The sequence below is a fragment of the Apodemus sylvaticus genome, chromosome X, assembly GCF_947179515.1.
Source record: "Apodemus sylvaticus chromosome X, mApoSyl1.1, whole genome shotgun sequence".
NCBI classification, from domain to species: domain Eukaryota; kingdom Metazoa; phylum Chordata; class Mammalia; order Rodentia; family Muridae; genus Apodemus; species Apodemus sylvaticus.
In genome coordinates, this window is record NC_067495.1 from 32,305,236 (window position 1) to 32,325,894 (window position 20,659).

The 20,659-nt window shown below is 38.0% G+C and overlaps 1 protein-coding gene and 1 pseudogene across 4 annotated transcripts in view; both read right to left on the bottom strand.

The window, feature by feature from the left end:
* Map7d2 (MAP7 domain containing 2) overlaps positions 1–19,074 on the bottom strand; it is a 55,137-nt gene extending 36,063 nt beyond the window's left edge. For 3 of the 4 annotated variants that reach the window (XM_052171039.1, XM_052171038.1, XM_052171037.1), the window contains exons 1-2: positions 18,997–19,072; positions 17,559–17,722 (exon numbers count right to left, since the gene is read on the bottom strand). In XM_052171039.1, coding sequence (XP_052026999.1) covers positions 17,559–17,722; positions 18,997–19,072 — 240 coding nt within the window. Of the gene's footprint in view, positions 1–17,558; positions 17,723–18,996 lie in introns of all 4 variants that reach the window. The other variant, XM_052171043.1, reaches the window with a different exon arrangement.
* On the bottom strand, positions 5,265–5,418 carry LOC127675981 (uncharacterized; annotated as a pseudogene).
* Positions 19,075–20,659: the final 1,585 nt, after the last annotated feature.

The following is a 20,659-nucleotide window of genomic DNA, read 5'->3' on the forward strand; positions in this document are numbered from 1 at the left end:
CAACACTGGATGAGTGAAATATGATCTCATGAGACTTGGACTAAGTAGTACTTTATTACATGAAATTAAACAAAAAGTATTTAACTAGCAACCTATTTTTTTTAACACTTTACCCTAGACTAAATTCAATTCAGGATGAGTTTTGGTAGATTTTTCTACATGTCAAAAGAACCAGAAGGACCTCTTAAAATAGTTACTAATATATTAAAGGACACAGAACAAAGACCACTGAAACCAGCCTTATTATTACTGAGCAGCTATAATTCTGAGGAGGCAGAATTATAAAGAATTGCTTGTTCTCCCATACCCCTGGGAAACTTAGGAAGAAAAAAAATAACTTCAGAAAAATCTACTCATGCTAACTACCCTCAATTTCCCAAGTGGCTCCAGATTACAACACAGGAGGCTGGTTCCTTTGGACTGAGTAGACTTGTGATCCACTTGTTAGCCCTCTGACTATTTGACATTTCAGTCATTCAATTTCCTCACCTACAAAATGAAGATACTATTATTTATGTCACCATGTCATATAAGGTTAATTACTAGATCTAGTACATGAGGTAGTTAACTTTTTTTTTTGGTAGTTAACTCTTTACCAGTGCTAAATGAATCTCAATTTGAATGCAGATTTAAAAAAAACAGCTTAGAAGAGTGGCTTTCAAACTTTAGTGTGGATGCATCAGAACCACCCCCCACCCCCCACACACACACACAAGGATTTAGGATTTCTTAGTAAACTGGGGTAATGCATTCTTATATTTATTTCTGGCAGTACTGGGGATTAGAACTCAAGGTCTTGTACATGTTAAGCAAGAACTGAACTATACCTAACCCAAGAACTTATATTTTTAACTAGTTTTCAGATGCTGCTGCTAATAGGACCACAGAACCACTGTTGACTTACAGAGAAAAAGTTGAGCATGAGAAAGCAAGGGAAAGAAAGCTTAGTTACACTAGAAACACAGTATTCATAAATACTAGAACTGCACAGTGTAAGTTGTGGTTATCCCGACTATCATTGGTGATCAACAGTTTTTGGGAAATGGCAAGGCATATTCTTATCCCTTAAGTACCTGTGTGTTTCCTTAAGAAGGAAAACAGGGAGGAAGTTAATCCTAACCCCTTTATCCCTTTAGTTCTGACTAATGCTACATCTATCTAGATAACCAGACATATCGTAGAGCATTTGAGAAAACTGCATAGTCACATGTAGAAGAACGAAATTAGATCCTAGCTCTCACTCTGCACAAAAAAATTAAAAATTAATCAAAGATCACAATTTAAGACCACAAATTGAAACTTACAGAGGAAAGCCTAATGAAACTACTTCAAGATTTAGGAGTAGGCAAAATTTTTCCAGAAAGAACTTCAGTGGCTCACTAAATAATCTCAAGAAATGATAAATTATATCTTATTAAACTGAAAACTTCCTTCAAGCAATGGAAAAAATTATCAGAGTGAAGAGACAGCCTACAGAATGGGAGAGAATTTTCACCAACTATACATCTGACAGGGGATTAAAATCAAGAATATGTACAGAACTACCAAAATTAAACCTTCCATCACCCCAATTTATCCAATTAATTAAAATGCAAATGCATTAAACAGACAATTCTCAAAAAATAGAAATGGTCAACAAGTAATTATAATGTTGAATATCCTTAGCCACTAGGGAAATGGTAATTAAATGTTCATTATAATTCTACCTCACCATAGGAGGATTGGCTATTATTAAGAAAATTAATGACAAGGAATGCTGGCAAGGATGTTGGGGAAAGGACCCCACCCCCACCCGTTTCATAGTTATTGGAAATGAAAATGAGTGCAGCAACTATGGAAGTTAGAATGGAGATTCCTCAAAAAATAAAACTACATCAACCATATGAATGACCCAGTTGTATCACTAGTGCACACATACCTAAAGGACTACTCTATGTTACCATAACATAGGGATGCTTGTATATCCATATTTACAGTTGCTGTACTTACAATGGCCAAGATTTGGAACTACCCTAGATTCCTATTAATAGATGAATAGAAAAAAAATGTGACAATTGGGAGAAGGAAAGGACCTAGAGCAAGAAAGTGTCATAATCTATATGGAGAGATGGCTCAGTGTATTAGAAGATTCACTGCTCTTGCAGAAGATCTAGGTTTAGTTCCCAGTACCCATGTCAGGTGGCACACAACTGCCTATAACTCCAGCTCCAGGAGATCTGAAGCCCTCTTTTAGCCTCCACAGGTCAGATGTATGTACTACTCCTCACAATCAAATGGATAAAAATCAAAATAAAATCTTTTTGTAAAAGTGCCACAATGGAGCCCAATAATTTATATACCAACTTAAAAATTAAATAAATCAATTAAGAGGCAAATGATTAAAAATAAATTGTGGCATTTATATACAATGGAGTTTTAAAAGATTTATTTTTATTTTATGTGTATGAGTGTTTTTCCTGAAGGAATATAAGTGTACTATGTGTGTGCCTGGTGCCTATGGGGGCCGAAAGATCGAGTCGGATTCCATAAAACTAGTTACAGGTTGTTGTGAAGCACCATACAGATGCTGGGAATCTAATGAGTCCTCTGCAAGAGCCATAAGTGCCTTTAAACACAAAGCAATCTCTCCAGCACCAACAATGGAGTTTTATTTAGCCATAATGAAGAATGAAACCATGTCACTCGCTAGAACTAAAGATCATGATAAGCAAAATAAGTCAGACTCAGACATATAACATGAGATACATGGAAACTAGATTTAGATATAAATTCATATTATTTCATTAACATGTGACAAAAATGTAAAAGAGGGACTGATACAAAATATCACACTTTTGTTTCAGATGTGGAATTTGTATTAAACTATGCATACATACATACATACATACATATATGTAACATGAAAATAGAAAAGGGACTATTTGGGGGAGGGGGAGTAGTAAAAGGTAGTGGGATAGTAAATATTGCCAAGACACCATAATATATGCAAATGTGAAAATGAAACCCATTATGTTCTATGTTAACTAAAACTAGAATTAGTAGAAACAAAGAAAGAAAGAAAAGAAAAGAAAAGAAAAGAAAAGAAAAGAAGTAAGAAAAGTCTTCTAGTACAGAATGATCCAGACATTGTTGTCTGGTGGTCAGAGGAAGAAGGCAGAGAGGGAAGAGGAAGGAGAAGGAGAGGAAAAGGGGAAATAGAGGAAGAGAAGGGAAGAGGGAGGAAGGAAGGAAAGAGGAGTTGAAGAGAGGGAGGGAGGGAGGGGGCAGGCAGACAGAAGCTATACCTTTTCTATTGCTTCTATTCTACGTGTTGAAGGAAGAAACTCAAGCTCACAGTGGTTCACAACAGGGCTCTTGGGAAGACAAGAGGTCTCCTCTCTACAAACAGATTTCTATATATAGCCAGGTAGTTAACCAAGACCCTCTAAGAATAGCCAGCCTTTAGCTGAGTCAAGTTTTTGTTTGGGTAAATTCAGAAATTTATTGTTTTGCACCCAGTTTGAGTTTTATTAGTTACTAAGCAATGACACTTTGAGAAGTTTAGATGGGTCAACCCAACTTAAAGAGGTAAAGCCACTCTTTGAAAGAAGCTTTTCTTAGTTCTTTGTTAGCACAAGAATCAAGAGTTGACCTTTTTCTAAATCCTACTTTCCAGGGCAATTAGTCAAGAAGCTACAGCCGGGCAGTGGTGGTACACACCTGTAATCCCAGCACTTGGGAGGCAGAGGCAGAGGCAGGCAGATTTCTGAGTTTAAGGCCAGCCTGGTCTACAGAGTGAGTTCCAGGATAGCCAGGGCTATACAGAGAAACCCTGTCTCGGGGGGGGGGGGGGAAGCTACAATGAATAATGATTAGACTAGAATAATGAATTGTCCACCAAAACTTGAGGTAGCAAGAACTTGTTCTAGCACTTAAATTCTGAAGGTACGTGGCATACTGGATGCTATGGGAAGTCACCTGAAGGTGATGTCTATAAAGAATATCGGTTTGTTCAAGGACAGAGTCTCAAGTGGATACTGGGCATGGGCTCCCTCCATAAGAAAACTGCTGCCATTGCTATAGTCCTGCCAGTTCTTAAGACCTTTAAGAGTCAAGGTATTGGTTTTGCCTGACAGAAAGAATGTTCCAGATGATACGATCTGGCCTTGATGTATCTAAATTATTAGTGGTTTTGTTTCAGGATATTTTTTTTATTTGGCTCTGGCCATTTGTAAACTCCTAACATACTAAGTGATATTGAGACTACTCACTTCTGTGATGGGACACATAAGGTTAGGATGAACATTATGGACATCATTGGAATATGAAGGAGGGAAGGGATAGAAAGGAAAAGATGAGCTTACAGACCTCTCATGATCTTCAAAATATCAGACCTAGAAAGGTAAGAATCCTGCAACCCTTTCCAATATCCTAGAGAAGCAAAGTGGCATATATCAGATGAATAATTTTTTCACTGGACTGTTTTCTTGGTTGACAAGAGACAGAATATGACTGAAAGGTCCTAAATTTGGTACTGAGGGAAAAAACATAAAAATAATTCTATATCCAGGTATTGTTGAGCATTCAACAGCCCTCATCAAGCTCTTCAAAAACCACAGAGTTGAACACAGACGGCTTCCTTTGGAGAACTTCCACAGTGTATAGCAATCCCACTTCCATTAGGATTACTCATGAAAATGTTGAAGTCTTTGCATCAGCAGTAAACTAACCTGATGGGGCTAATAGGTTACCCTATGGGTGGAAAGTCCCTAAGCTACACTTGGCTCTTCTGGGACCAGGTGGGCGCAGGTGACAAGGCAAGCTTTTCCTTCCTTGGAATGCTACATAACTTTAGAAAACCTAGCTCTCAGCATAGACCTGACCTTCCAAACTGTCCCATGTCGTTTCTAGGAAAAATAGAAAAGCATTTTCAGGTTGTTCTCATGCTGACCAGTGGTCAGAGCATATCCTTTATTATATTAAGGATAAAAGAAAGCACAGAAAATATCCAGATTTTAAACTACTACAGATTAGGCTGTATAACCATCTAGCATAATATCCCTTCATCAACAAGGAGTAAGATCAATCATGGTATACACTTACTAATAAGTGGATATTAGCCTAGAAAATTGGAATACCCAAAACATAATCCACACATCAAATGAGTTACAAGAAGAATGGAGGAGTGGCCCCTGGTTCTGGAAAGATTCAGTGTAGCAGTATAGGGCAAAACCAGATCAGGGAAGTGGGAAGGGGTGAATGGGAGAACAGGGAGGGAAGGGGGCTTATGTGACTTTCAGGGAGGGGGGCCTGAAAGGGGGAAATCATTTGAAATGTAAATAAAAAATATATCGAATTAAAAAAAAAAGATTGACTACATTAAGTGCCTCTGACGCTAATGTTCTACACATGATCTTAGCCAAAAGGCCAAGAAGCAATACACTAATGTTCTATAAAGAAAAATTATGCACAGAAATTGCCTCCAAAGTGGACATTGCAGGATGTGCTGAAGCATGAGAAGCATCTAATGTGACACTGCAAACTGTTCTTTCCTGGAAGAGGTAGTTACAGGTTTTTTCCTGAATCAGCAGGATGTCAAAAATTAAAATGTGAATGCAAGGGAGAAAGGAGAAAGGGGACAAACTCTGGATGAGAAGAAAACAGGCAAGTCCAGTGACTCAGGAAAAACATACAACAAGCTAAGAATGGATAAATCTATCTTAAATTACCTGAACACCTTCTCACGCATTGGCTTCCCCTTTCAAAACTGAGGACTGAACCTAGGGACACATGTGTTAGGGAACTGCTCTATCATTAATATATACTCTCAGCCTTCTTTTTATACTATTTACTTTAGTGAGATAGAGTCTCACTAAATTGCTCAGGCTATCCTTGAACTTGTTCTATAGCCAAGGCATCTCCTGAACCTTTAATCTTCCTGTCTTAAACTCTTAAGTAGCTAGGATGGCAGACCTGTCCCACCAGACCTATGTGAATTTTGTTTTGTTTTCATTTTTGGATTTTTATCTGAATTTTTTTATTGATACATGGTCTAATATAGCCTAGGCTAGTCTCAAACTGCCTATGAAACCAAGGATAAACTTCAACATCTGAACCTTCAGCTTCTATTTTGATGTGACTTTTTTTTTTTAATGGTGCATAGACTGTTCCATGTCTTCTGGCATTCTATCTTGACTTTGCCTCCATCAAAGTCAACTAAAGTAACTAGAGAGAGTCTCACATTTCTTTTTCTTTTCTCTTCTCTTCTCTTCTCTTCTCTTTTCTTTCTTTCTTTCTTTCTTTCTTTCTTTCTTTCTTTCTTTCTTTCTTTCTTTCTTTCTTTCTTTCTTTTTTGAGATAGGGTTTCTCCTTGAACTCAAAGAAATCCACCTGTCTCTGCCTCCCAAGTTCTGGGGTTAAAGGTGAATTTCTGAGTTTGAGGCCAGCCTGGTCTACAGAGTGAGTTCCAGGACAGCCAGGGCTATACAGAGAAACTCTGTCTCGAAAAACCAAAAACCAAAAGAAAAAAAAAAGTTAATAAACTGAGAGCAGAAGAAGCCACAGCAATCAGACTGAAGCTTGAACAGTGAAACCACAGATAAAAGTTTTGCTTAGACCTCTATCTGCTAACAAAAACAAATTAATCACCAAAGGTGCCACTTTACAGGTAAAGGTGGGTCTCAGAATGTGTGGTTCAATCCATGGTCAATGTGCATTATGTCCTCTTTAAAATTAAGAAAGAGAAAGTAGACTCTGGCCAGGGAAGCAGTTAGGATGACTGGAATCTTTATAGCTCTTTATAGCTAAATCCAATCCTCCAGTTTTATCCTCAGCAGAACACCTGCTTCCTTTCTCCCTGCCCCCATCCCCAATGGACCACACAGAATTTTCCCTCCTAACCTCCCTCCCACTACTTGTTTTTATCTCAGCCACCAACTCCAGCAGGCACTCTCTGGGAAGCCACAAGCCAATCACAGCAGATAAACAGGTAGGCTAACTGCATATCTTTACCTCTTCCTCCATTCTTCCAAGTTCAATCTTCCATTGTCATCACCAGCTTTGTAGCAGACCTTCTGCTGTGGACTCTCCTCTCTCTACCCTAATTCTGAACTAAGCAGATCCTGAGGGAACACACTGCTTTTCTCCCTCCTACAAAACCCTTCAGGTCCCCCCCAAGCCTGTGTCCACTCCTATGTATCACTTCCCAATACCCAGAAAAACCTTCTACCTGGAACTCCCAGTGGCCACACTTAACAGGATCCCAGAGGAATTTCCTACCAGGCACCACACAGCCACCACTCTCTCCTAAATTTCAGAGAGGGCAACAGAAACCAAGGTACAAAATAACTACCCAACCAAGACAAGACCAGATATCAGCACCTTCCCAATCCTAAATGTCAAGATACCAACATGAAAACATAGCCAGGATAGTAATCTCCACTAAAGCCCAGCAACCTTACCAGAGCATGCCCTGAGTACTTCAACATTGCTGAAGCACAAATAATAGACCTTAAAACAGCCTTTATGAATAGGATAGCGATCCTTACATATGAAATGAATAAATCCCTTACAGAAATTTATGAAAACACAAACAGTGTAAGGAAATAAATAAAATTGTTCAAGAGACCTGAAAGTCAAAATAGAATCAAACTGTGGGGAAATCTGGAAAGAAACAAAAAATTAAGAACCTCAAAAAAAAGCAAACACACACACACACCCCCCAAACCCCCCAGGAACCTCAAAAGCAAGCCTCACCAACAGAATAGAAGAAATCAAAGCAAGAATCTCAGGCACTGAAGACACAATAGAAGAAATAGATACCTCTGACAAAGAAAATGTTTTTTAAATAATAAAACCCCCAAACTCCTGGCATAAAACATACAAAAAAGTGGGACAATATGAAGAGACCAGATATAATAATATTAAGAATGGAAGAAGGATCTTCCCCAGTTTCTTTTCTATTAGCTTCAGAGTGTCTGGCTTTATGTGGAGGTCCTTGATCCATTTGGATCTGAGCTTAGTACAAGGAGACAAGGATGGATCAATTCGCATTCTTCTGCATGCTGACCTCCAGTTGAACCAGCACCATTTGTTGAAAAGGCTATCTTTTTTCCATTGGATGTTTTCAGCCTCTTTGTCGAGGATCAAGTGGCCATAGGTGTGTGGGTTCATTTCTGGATCTTCAATCCTGTTCCATTGATCCTCCTGCCTGTCACTGTACCAATACCATGCAGTTTTTAACACTATTGCTCTGTAGTATTGCTTGAGGTCAGGGATACTGATTCCCCCAGATTTTCTTTTGTTGCTGAGAATAGTTTTAGCTATCCTGGGTTTTTTGTTGTTCCAGATGAATTTGATAATTGCTCTTTCTAACTCTGTGAAGAATTGAGTTGGGATTTTGATGGGTATTGCATTGAATCTGTATAGTGCTTTAGGCAAAATGGCCATTTTAACTATATTGATTCTACTGATCCATGAGCATGGGAGGTTTTCCCATTTTTTGAGGTCTTCTTCCATTTCCTTCTTCAGAGTCTTGAAGTTCTTGTCATACAGATCTTTCGCATGTTTGGTAAGAGTCACCCCAAGATACTTTATACTGTTTGTGGCTATTGTGAAGGGGGTCATTTCCCTAATTTCTTTCTCAGCCTGCTTATCCTTTGAGTATAGGAAGGCCACTGATTTGCTTGAGTTGATTTTGTAACCTGCCACTTTGCTGAAGTTGTTTATCAGCTGTAGGAGCTCTCTAGTGGAGTTCTTTGGGTCACTTAGGTAGACGATCATGTCGTCTGCAAATAATGATAGTTTGACTTCCTCCTTTCCAATTTGTATCCCTTTGACCTCCTTATGTTGTCGAACTGCCCGAGCTAGTACCTCAAGTACAATATTGAAAAGATAAGGAGAAAGGGGGCAGCCTTGTCTGGTCCCTGATTTCAGTGGGATTGCTTCAAGTTTCTCTCCGTTTAGTTTGATGCTGGCTACCGGTTTGCTGTATATTGCTTTTACTATGTTTAGGTATGGGCCTTGAATTCCTGTTCTCTCCAAGACTTTAAGCATGAAAGGATGCTGAAATTTGTCAAATGCTTTTTCAGCATCCAATGAAATGACAATGTGGTTTTGTTCTTTGAGTTTGTTTATGTAGTACTATTTGTTTATGGAGTACTATTCAGCCATTAGAAACAATGAATTCATGAAATTCTTAGGCAAATGGATGGAGCTAGAGAACATCATACTAAGTGAGGTAACCCAGACTCAAAAGGTGAATCATGGTATGCACTCACTAATAAGTGGTTATTAACCTAGAAAACTGGAATACCCAAAACATAATCCACACATCAAATGAGATACAAGAAGAAAGCAGGAGTGGTCCCTGGTTCTGGAAAGACTCAGTGAAACAGTATTTGGCAAAACCAGAACGGGGAACTGGGAAGGGGTGGGAGGGAGGACAGGGGAAGAGAAGGGGGCTTACGGGACTTTCGGGGAGTGGGGGGGGCTAGAAAAGGGGAAATCATTTGAAATGTAAATAAATTATATCGATATAAAAAAAAAAGAAAAAAAATGGAAGAAGGAGAAAAAAGCCAGGTAAAAGGCATAGAAAATATTTTCAACAAACTCATAGGAGAAAATTTTCCTAACCTAAAGAAGGAGGTACCTATAAGCATATAGACCACCAAATAGATTGGACCAGAAAACAAAGTACCCTTGCCATGCCATATAATAATAAAAACATTAAATATACAGAAAAAAATATTGAAAGCTATAAGAGAAAAAGAATAAATAACACATAAAGGCAGACCTATTAGAATTGCAGCTAACTTCCCAATGAAGACTCTAAAAGCCAGAAATGCATAGCCAAATGTGCTACAGAGTATAAGAGATCACAGTAGCCATCACAGACTACTATATCCCCAAAACTTTCAGTCATCATAGAGCAAATAAAAACATTTCAGGATAAAATCAAATTTAAGCAACATATTATCTACAAATTCAGTCTTAAAGAACACACTAGAAGAAATCACCAACCTAAAGAGGTTAACTATAGCCAAGAAAATACAGGAAATAATCCTAAACCAGCAAATCAAAAGGGAAAGCACAGACATACCCATACCCACCCATCTACCGTAATACACATCTTTAATAATACCATAACCAACCAACAAATTAACCACCATCATCACCACCACCACCAAAACAATAGGAATCATCAAACACTGCTCATTGATATCCCTCAACATCAGTGATCTTTATTTCCCAATAAAAAGACACAAACTAACAGAATGAATGTGTAATCAGGATCCATCCTTCTGCTGCTTCCAAGAAACACCTTAACAGCAAAGATAGAAATTACCTCATGGTAAAAGGAAGAAAAAAGACATTTCTGGTTTAGCCATTTTAATATCTGGTAAAATAGACTTCAAAGCAAAACTAATTAGAAGAGATAGGGAAGGATACTATGGTGGTTTGCCTAGGTATGGCCCCCATAGACTTAGGTGTTTGAATGTTTGGCCCATAGGGATGGCGCTATTAGGATGTTTGGCCTTGCTTTGAGTTCTATACTCAATCTATATCTAGAGTGGCATAAAGTCTCCTTTTGCCTGTGGATCAAGGTGTATAATTTTCAGTGCTGGGTCTGCCTGCAAGCTACCATGCTCCCTGCCAATCATGACAATAATGGAATAAATCTCTAAAGCTGTAAGCCAGCCCCAATTAAGTGTTTTCTTTTATTAAGTTGTAGTTCTTATGGTGTCTCTTCGTAGCAATACAACCCAAACAAAGACAGACATTACTCATCAAAGGAAAAAAATCATCAAAAGGACCCTATAATACTTAACATCTATGAACACCCAAGTTCATTAAGAAAAACACTTGTACAGTTTAAATCATATATTTACTCTCCCACACTGACAATGGGTAAATTTAATACCCTACTCTTACCAATAGACCATCCAAACAAAAACTAAACAGAGAGATGCTGGAGGGAGCTAATTGATGTTATAAACCAAATAGTCCTAACATACATTTACAGAACATTTCACCCAATTGTGAAAGAATAAACCACCTTCTCTGCACCTCAAGGATCTTTCTAAAAAACTGAGCATATGCTCAGACACAAAGCAAATCTCAACAGATATAAGAAATCTGAAATAACTCCCTGCATCCTATCAGACCATAACAATTAAAGCTAGTTATTGATGACAACAGAAACAATAGGCTTACACACTCATGGAAACTGAACAACTGACTATTGAATGGAAAATGGGTCAAGACAGAAATAAAGAGCTTAAAGACTTTTTAAGAATTCAATAAAAATGAAAACACAGCATATGCAAAATTAAGGGGCAGAATGAAGGTGGTTCTAAGTGGAAACTTAAAACAATAATTGCCTACATTTAAAAAATTGGAGAGATCTCATATTAGTAACTTAACAGCACACATAAAAACTCCAGAACAAAAAGAAAAAAAATCACACTCAAAAGGAGTGAGTAGAGAGCAAGAAATAATCAAAATCAGGGGGCTTACTTTAAAAACCTGAATTCCACCAAACTGGAAAATCTTAACAAAAAAAGGTAATTATCTCAATACATACCAGTTATCAACATTAAATTAAGAGCAGATAAGCAATTTAAATAGACTACAATCCATAGTTAAATAGAAGCACTCATCAAAAGTCTCCCAACCCACAAGTGCCCAGGGCCAGATGGTTTTAGCATAGAAACTACCAGATTTTCAAAAAATAATTAATGTCAATACTCTTCAAATTATTCCACAAAATAAAAAACAGAAAGAATACTGCCTAATTTGTTTTATGAGGCTACAGTTACTCTGATACCCAAATCACACAAAGACCCAACAAAGAAAGAGAATTACAGACTGATTTCCTTTATAAACATAGATGAAAATTTTCTCAATCAAATACTTGCAACATGAATCTAAGAACACATCAAAAAGGTAAGCTACCATGATCAAGTAGTCTTCATCCCAGAGATTCAGGGATGGTTCAATATACATAAATCTATAAATGTAATCTACCATATAACAAAGTAAAAGACAAAAACCACATAATTATCTCATTAGATGCAGAAAAGGCCTTAGGCAATGTTTAACTCCCCTTCAAGGTAAATGTTCAGTAGAGATTATGGCTACAAGGGACATACCTCAGCATAATAAAGACAGTTTACAACAAGTCCATAGCCAACATCAATTTAAATGAAGAGAAACTCAAAAGAAATTTCCCTAAAATCAGGAATAAGACAAGGTTGTCTTATTACATATTAATAAAATCTTAGCTAGAGCAATAAGACAACTGGAGATTACGGGAGTAAGAATTAGAAAGGAAGAAGTCAAAGTATCTTTATTTGCAAATGATACAACAGTATACATCAATAAACCTAAAAATACTTCCAGGTAATTCTTATAGCTTATATGCACTTTCAGCAAAGTAGCTGGATAAAAAAAAAATTAACTCAAAAAAGTAGCCCTCCTACATACAAATGAGAAACAGAAATAAATCAGGGAAACAAAACCTTTCACGATAGCCACAAATCATTAAAATATCTTGGGATAACTCCTAAATAATAAAAGAACTACGGAAGGAATCACCATCTCTGATTTAAAGTTGTACAACAGAGCTATAGTAATAAAAAACATAGTATTGACACAAAAACAGACAGATTGATCAATGGAATTAAATTAAAAATCCAGACATAAATCCACACACCCACAGACACCTGATTTTTTTTTATAAAGAATCCAGAAACCCACATGGGTACTGGTCAAAATGGATGTCTACATGCAGAAGTATGTAAATAATCCATACCTATCACCCTATACAAAATTCAAGTCTAAGTGGATTCAAGATCTCAACAACAACAAAACCAGATACACTGAACCTGATAAAAGAGAAAGTGGGTAATAACCGTGAATGCATTGGCATGGGAGACAACTTTCTGAAAACAAAACAAAACAAAACACTGATAGCTCAGGCACTAAGATCAACAATTAATAAATAGTACTCCATGAAACTGAAAAGTTTCAAGATCTCAACAACAACAAAACCAGATACACTGAACCTGATAAAAGAGAAAGTGGGTAATAACCGTGAATGCATTGGCATGGGAGACAACTTTCTGAAAACAAAACAAAACAAAACAAAACACTGATAGCTCAGGCACTAAGATCAACAATTAATAAATAGTACTCCATGAAACTGAAAAGTTTCTTCACAGCAAAGGACACTGTCATTCAGACAAAATGGCAGCCTATATAATGCAAAAATATTTTTACCAATTACAGATCCAATAGAGAGCTCATATCCAAAATATAGAAAGAACTCAAAAAAACTAGGTATTAAGAAATAACTTACTCAATTAAAAATAGGATGCAAATCTAAACAGAGAATTCTCAACAGAAGAATCTCACATCCTTAATGAGCAGGGAACTGCAAATCAATACTACTTTGAGATTCTGTCTTTTGCCTATCAGAATGGCTAAGATCAGTAACGCAAATGATAGCTCATGCTGGTGAGGATGTGGAGCAAGGAGAACAATCATCCATTGCTGGTGGATTATACAGACATTATGAAAATCAATATGGCAGTTCTTCAGAAAGTTGGGAATTGATCTTCCTAAAGATCTGGCTATTCCACTCCTGGGCATATACCTAAAGAACACTTTATCCTACCACAAGAACACTTGCTCAGCCATGTTCATTGGTGATCTTTTCATAATAGCCAGAAACTAAAACAACATCTGTCTCAGAGTTTCAACTGCTGTAAAGAACACCATGACGAAGGCAACTCTTATAAAGAACAACATTTGATTGCAGCTGGCTTACAGGTTTAGAGGTTCAATCCATTATCATCAAGGCAGGAGCATGGCAGCTTCTAGGCAGGCAAGACATAGGAGGAGCTGAGAGTTCTACATCTTGTTCCGAAGACAAACAGGAGAAGACTGGCTCCCATGTGGTTAAGAGGAAGGTCTCACTGCCCACTCCCACAGTGACACAAGGTCACACCTACTCCAACAAGGCCACACCTCCTAATAGTGCCACTCCCTGGGCCAAACATATTCACACCACCACAATGTCCCTCAAGAAGGATGGATAAAAAAATGTGGTACATTTACACAATGGAGTAGTATTATTTAGCGATTAAAAATTATGAAATTCAGAGGTAAGTGGATAGAACTAGAAAGAAATCAAACATGGGGCTGGGGAGATGGCCTAACAGTTAAGAGCACTGACTATTCTTCCAAAACTCCTGAATTCAATTCCCAGCAACCACATGGTGGCTCACAACCATCTGTAATGGGATCTGATGCCTTCTTCTGTTGTGTCTGAGGACAGCTATAATGTACTTACATACATTGATGTACTTATATACATATAAATAATTTTTAAAACAATAACAAAATCAAACTGAGTGAGGCATCCCAAATCTAGAAAGACTATGTTCACGTATATGTGGATAATAGCTGTTAAGTCAATGATAACCAAGCTACAGTCTGTAGAAACACAGAGGTTAGGTACAGAGTATGTGACTAGGGGATGAAGATAGATCTCATTAGTAATGTGGAATAGAACAGATAGTTATAGATGATGGGTGGGCTTGAATAGGAAGATCAAGTGAATACCCAAGACACAATTCACATATCAAATGATTCACAAGAAGAAGGAAGGAGAAGGCCCTGGTCCTGGAAAGGCTTGATGCAGCCATGTAGGGGATTATCAGAACAGAGAAGTGGGAGGGAGTTGATTGAGGAATGTGCGGAGGGAAGAGGACTTATGGAACTTATGGGGAGGGGGGAACCGGGAGAAGGGAAATCATTTGGAATGTAAACAAAGAATATAGAAAATTTTTTTAAAAAAGGAGGATCAAGTGGGGGCAGAGGAAGATGAGGAAGGGAATATAGGAAGAGAGCTTAAATTAATAAAGTAGATATATATGAATGAAGGCCTTTTAAATAAAATAACTAATGGATACGACAGAGTTCTGACTGGCCACCTCTCTTATCACCAAATAAAGTTTCCAGTACTGAGATTATATTACATTTTATCTAGTTGTTGGCCAAAGAGGTCTCATGAAAGAAATCCTGAAACAACTCAAGTTGTTACCAAGACTAGGTTGCTCTCCACAAATTGACAGCAAGTCCCCACTGCTGAAAACAACACCTATACTGTTATTATAAACAACAAAACACTTAACATGAAGAAGTCAAGATAGTACTCTAAGAGTCCTTCCCTCCCCAATTCTTGGTACGGTATGGTACTCTGTATGCTACTGTCTTAGTCAGGGTTTCTATTCCTGCACAAACATCATGACCAAGAAGCAAGTTGGGGAGGAAAGGGTTTATTCAGCTTACACTTCTGCATTGCTGTTCATCACAAAAGGAAGTCAGGACTGGAACTCAAGCAGGTCAGGAAGCAGGAGCTGATGCAGAGGCCATGGAGGGATGTTTCTTACTGGCTTGCTTCCCCTGGATTGCTCAGCCTGCACTCTTATAGAACCCAAGACTACCAGCCCAAAGGTGGAACCACCCACAAGGGGCCCTCCCCACTTGACCACTAATAGAGAAAATGCCCCACATCTGGATCTCATGGAGGCACTTCCCCAACTGAAGCTCCTTTCTCTGTGATAACTCCAGCCTGTGTCAAGTTGACACACAAAACCAGCCAGTACAGCTACCAAAAGAGAAACATAAACACCAAGACAGACACAACCCTTTTGTTCTAAAATGGTATTCTGTCTGCAAAATGTTAGGGCAATCGTGGTGGCACAAAGTTTGTGGGAGTAACCAACCAATATCTGATTTGACTTAGGGCCTACTCCACAAGGTGGAACCTATATATGACACTCCTTGGATTAAGACTAGATAGTCTAGGGATTTAGGAGAAAACCAAATAACATTGTTCAAAAGAACAAAACAAAAAATGTAGCAAAAAATAGCAAAAAACATTAGTCTTGGTGACACTCTGCTCTATTCATAGATCAGTTTCCCACTCCTCAGAGATGCTTCCTCCTGTAGTAGACAGGAAGAAACAGAAACCCACAGCCAGACATTATTCAGAGAGTGAGATACCTTGAAACACTCAGCCCTAAATGAGATGCCTCTATCAAATCCCCTCCCCTTCTGAGCTTATGGGAACACAATGGAAGAGGAAGCAGAAAGTGTGAGAGGCAGAGAGGATAGAGGAATGCACCAAGAAAACAAGGCCCTCTAAATCAACATGATTAAAACTCATATGAACTCAGAGACTGAAACAGCATGCACAAGCCCTGCAAAGGTCTACACCAGGTCCTCTGCCTAAATCATGTGGCTTCCAGTTCACTGTTTTTTATGGAATTCTTTTTTGTTGTTGCTGTTTTTTATTTTTTTTCAAGACAGGGTTTCTCTGTGTAGCCCTGGCTGTCCTGGAACTCACTCTGTAGACCAGGCTGGCCTCGAACTCAGAAATCTGCTTGCCTCTGCACCCCAAGTGCTAGGATTAAAGGTGTGTGCCACCACTGCATGGCTTTTTATGGAATTCTTAAGTGTGTGAATGAGTGGATCTCTGATTTAAAAAAAAAACTTCTCCTGGGATCTCTTCCTTCTGTTTGCTTGTCTTGTACAAATATTATTGTTAATTTTTATTTTATCTTATGTTATTATAAAAACAGAAGTAAATATATAGTAATAAGCAGTCAGAGACTTTAAAAACACTAAATTTATATGAAAGTCTCTGTATTCTATAGTGTTGGAAATTGACAAACTGCTACATTGTTCCTACTAAAAGATGAGTCATTATACTTTATGAATAAAAGATCATCACCTCATACAAGAGTATGATTACAACCTTAAAATATACTTGTTTAGAACCGGGGAAGGGAAAATCATTTGGAATGTAAACAAAGAATATAGAAAATAAAAATTATAATAAAAAGAAAATCTATAATTCAAATATGTTTCCAAAATATACTTCCAGAGCTTAGTAATAACCGACTCCATGCAGATAATTGCATTCCATTTCTTTTTTAAAAGGTAACTGGAAAGGATGATTAAAGCAAGGAGCTACATTAAAATTTAAATACACTAGCATCTTTGTATTCAAACACAGAATTTTCCAGCAGTAAATAGCAGGATCATCTTATTATATGCTTTGGCCTTGGTCTGTTCCAGAAGCATGGACTAATACTTAATGGCATAATACTTAGTTTTCTATCACCCAAAACCCAAGCCACAAGCCCCGTGTTTCTTAATTTTATCAGAAAAGGTTATACTTGAAAGAAGCCTTCGAAACACAAAATCCAACTTCTCACAGCAGAGACAAGCAAACCAGAGCCAAGAGAAGGCAAGCATTTTGTCCTGGGTTGTACAACAAATGTGAATCAAATGGCAAAATCTCATTACTCCTCTGCAAGTGCTACTTCCACTAACTCATTGTATTATAGTGCTGAAAGAAGGCACACTATGTCACCAGGACAAGATTTGGAGGCAGGTCTTTCTCATAGCTGACACTTAGGTAATACACCAGATGCCCTCAACATTTTTGCCCTACGTGAGTTACTGAACTAGCTGGGGTGGAAGGCTCCCAAGACCTTACTTACCTCTTCTTCCCGGAGCTTCTGCTTCCTCTTCTCTTCCACCGCTGCCCTCTTCTGATCCTCTCGTTGGCGTTGTTCCTCAAGTTTTCTCCATCGCTCCTCAATTTGTTTCTCATACTGAAGCTTGGCTCTTTTCTGTTTCTCTAAGATCTGTTGTTCCCGAGCAGCTGAGAAATGGAAGTAGAGTGTCATTCCAACTGCTCCTCATGGAGGTTGGATTAAGACCAATAACACAGAAACAATAATCTGATGAAATCCCAGGATGCAGTGGTTTAGACTGGGTGTTCTATTATCTCTGCCACTTGTTAAGTGCTGTGGGGCCTGTTATTGCTCTTTCTTGTCTTCCTTCTCAGTTATACAGTGGTAGTAATAATATTGTAAAGAAAATTATGCAATTCATGTAAAACACAAAAAGTACTTCCACACATAATTATGCCTATTATTGCTATAATTAAGCCAAACTTATATACAATAGCTAAACCATATAGTGGCTAGAATGATGATAGTTTGAGGGTATATTCAATTAAAATCGTGTTAAATGAGCATGCACGCATGCACGGTGGTCTGAGAAAAGCATTAAGATATACAAAGTCTTGTCTTTGCATCAAGCCATTTACTAAGAAGCCTTTACCAGAAACCTTAGCCAGGCTAAGGAAAGGCTCTCTGGGGGTGGTAGTGCCTAAACTGTTCAGAAGTCCAAACAAGAATCCAACAGCTTCTTATTCATTTCAGTTCAATGGGGAAATTATTAACTACCTAATTCACAGAACTGCATGGTGGTATCTATAGCTAAAATAAAAGCCTTTCTCAACTGGGCATATGGCATACTGTTATAATGCAGAAAATGAGTGCCCATTTTCTCATTTCTCTCAAGGATGGCCCTTCTAGATCCCAAAGAGAAGGTGAGTGCACATAGTGGATACCTAAGGGCATCGTCTTCCTCAAATCAGAGGAAACAACTGTTTTGTTTTATTTATTTGTATGGGTGTTTTGTCTGCATGTGTATATGTGTACCATGTGCATGAAATGCCTAAGGACACTAAGGGCACTGGATCCCCTAGAATTAGAGTTACAGACAGTTGTGAGCGGGTATGTGTGCTCTAGGAATCGAATCTGTGTTCTCTAAAGGCAGGCAGTCAGTCAGTCTTCTTAATGAAACCATCTCTCCAGCCCTAGTGGCAGCAACTGTTGTCCATAGCTCTGAGCATACTGCCTAGGATACAGTGGAGAGTCAATATTTTGTGACTAAATGAACTATTTATTAATTCCAGTTTTTGTGGTCACGCAAGTTACTGTGTGAGTTCACACTCAAGACACTAGACTCATCTACCAGTCTTAGTTCTCTTTCTAGTCATTCACAGTTTTCTAAGGACCTTTCAAAATTACCTCACTTCTACTTTTCTACTTTTGTGTACTTCAATAGCCAAAGTATACAACTTACCCAGACACTTTTCTCTTTCTTCTCGTCTCTCTTTGGCTAATCTTTGTCTCTCATCTGATTTTAAAAATCCATCCATTCCTACAAGATAGAAAACATAATTTTCAGCTTTTTATTCTTTTTTATTTACTGAGTGCTAGAGATGGTTGAGTCCATGTCCATGGGTCTGGACATATATATATTATCCATTGTCAGCTATTCATTTCAAGGAACTCACTTCCAGTCATACATCCTCAACCAGCCCCAACAATTCAAGGACAGCAGTCATGGCTTCCACTTATGTTGACAACAGCCTTTTAGCTAATCTTTGTCCCAAGGCCTGACCTCGAGGGGTCAGAAATGCAATTAAGTGACACAGAAGCCTAGCTGTATGCAGAGACACCCATCAGTCCTATTCTAATCTGTCTTGTAGGTCCAGGAAAGAATAATTTAGAGGAGAGGAAAAGCCACAAGATGAATATGATTTTGGATATCAATTATTATACAGTTGAAAAAGATTTAATGTTCTGAAATAAGTCAATTGTGGCAAATACATATAAGCACATTAGACCACTGTAAAATGTATACCTTGAGTTTAATTTTAGTTCTGCCAAGTTTGCTTTGATGTCAATCTTAGTATCTCAGACTTTCAAAGAAAAATATACTTCTATGTACTTAACATGCAAATGTCTGTAACAAATAAGATGAAATAAATAATATCTATCCCCCAAAATGTCTAGGGAATATCCCTGCATCTCCATATCCCTACCCCATTCCTTTCAAGGCTGTAAAGAACTTTCTAACCTCAAGATTAAATAAATAAGGGCTATTTAAGTTTAGAATAATTTATTGCATTGTTTCTATTGACTGTTCATGAAAATTAGTAGATACAGCTTACAGATACCATTGAAGAAACAAGCTTTATTATTAATGCAATAACATTCCCAGTGCCTGGGCCCTTCCTCTCATACCAACATCATACCAACTTCATAGTATGTTTTGCTGCTATAGCAACCTCCACTTTTTCCAGGGACTATTCTACTTGCTGTCCAGGAAAGGGTCAGAGAAGTAAGGCCTGCAGTGTAGGCTGAGGATACAGATGAATGGCATGACAAACCAAATTGTCATGATTTTCAACATGTGTTTGGTTCTACAGTGTAAACTATGTATCAGGAATACTAAAGCTCAAGAGACAATTACAAGAATAATCCAGTCCTTGACTATAAACTGACATAATTCACATTTAGTTTTAGTCAGTTCTTAATTATGATACTGCCAGTGTAGGGAAATACCAGGACAGGAAAGCAGAAGGGGGTTGATTGGGGAACAGGGGGAAGGGAGATGGCTTATGGGATTTTCGGGGAGGGGGAACCAGGAAAGGGAAATCATTTGATATGTAAATAAAGAATATATCTAATTAAAAAAAGAAAAAATAAATCATGTTTGACCCATAAAAAATGATGATACTGCCAAGAAAATGAATGTCATCATGCATTTAAAGACCCAACCCCAACTCAATCCAAGCCCTCAACAATGTGACTTAAACTCCTTATCTAATTTTACCTCACCACTTCTCCCCTTCCCTCACATCTTCTAGTTTACATTGCCTGTCCCTCATTCCACCACCACCAACACTGCCATCTTTTTAACATCACCCACCTTCAAGGCTCCAAGATACGTGATGCTC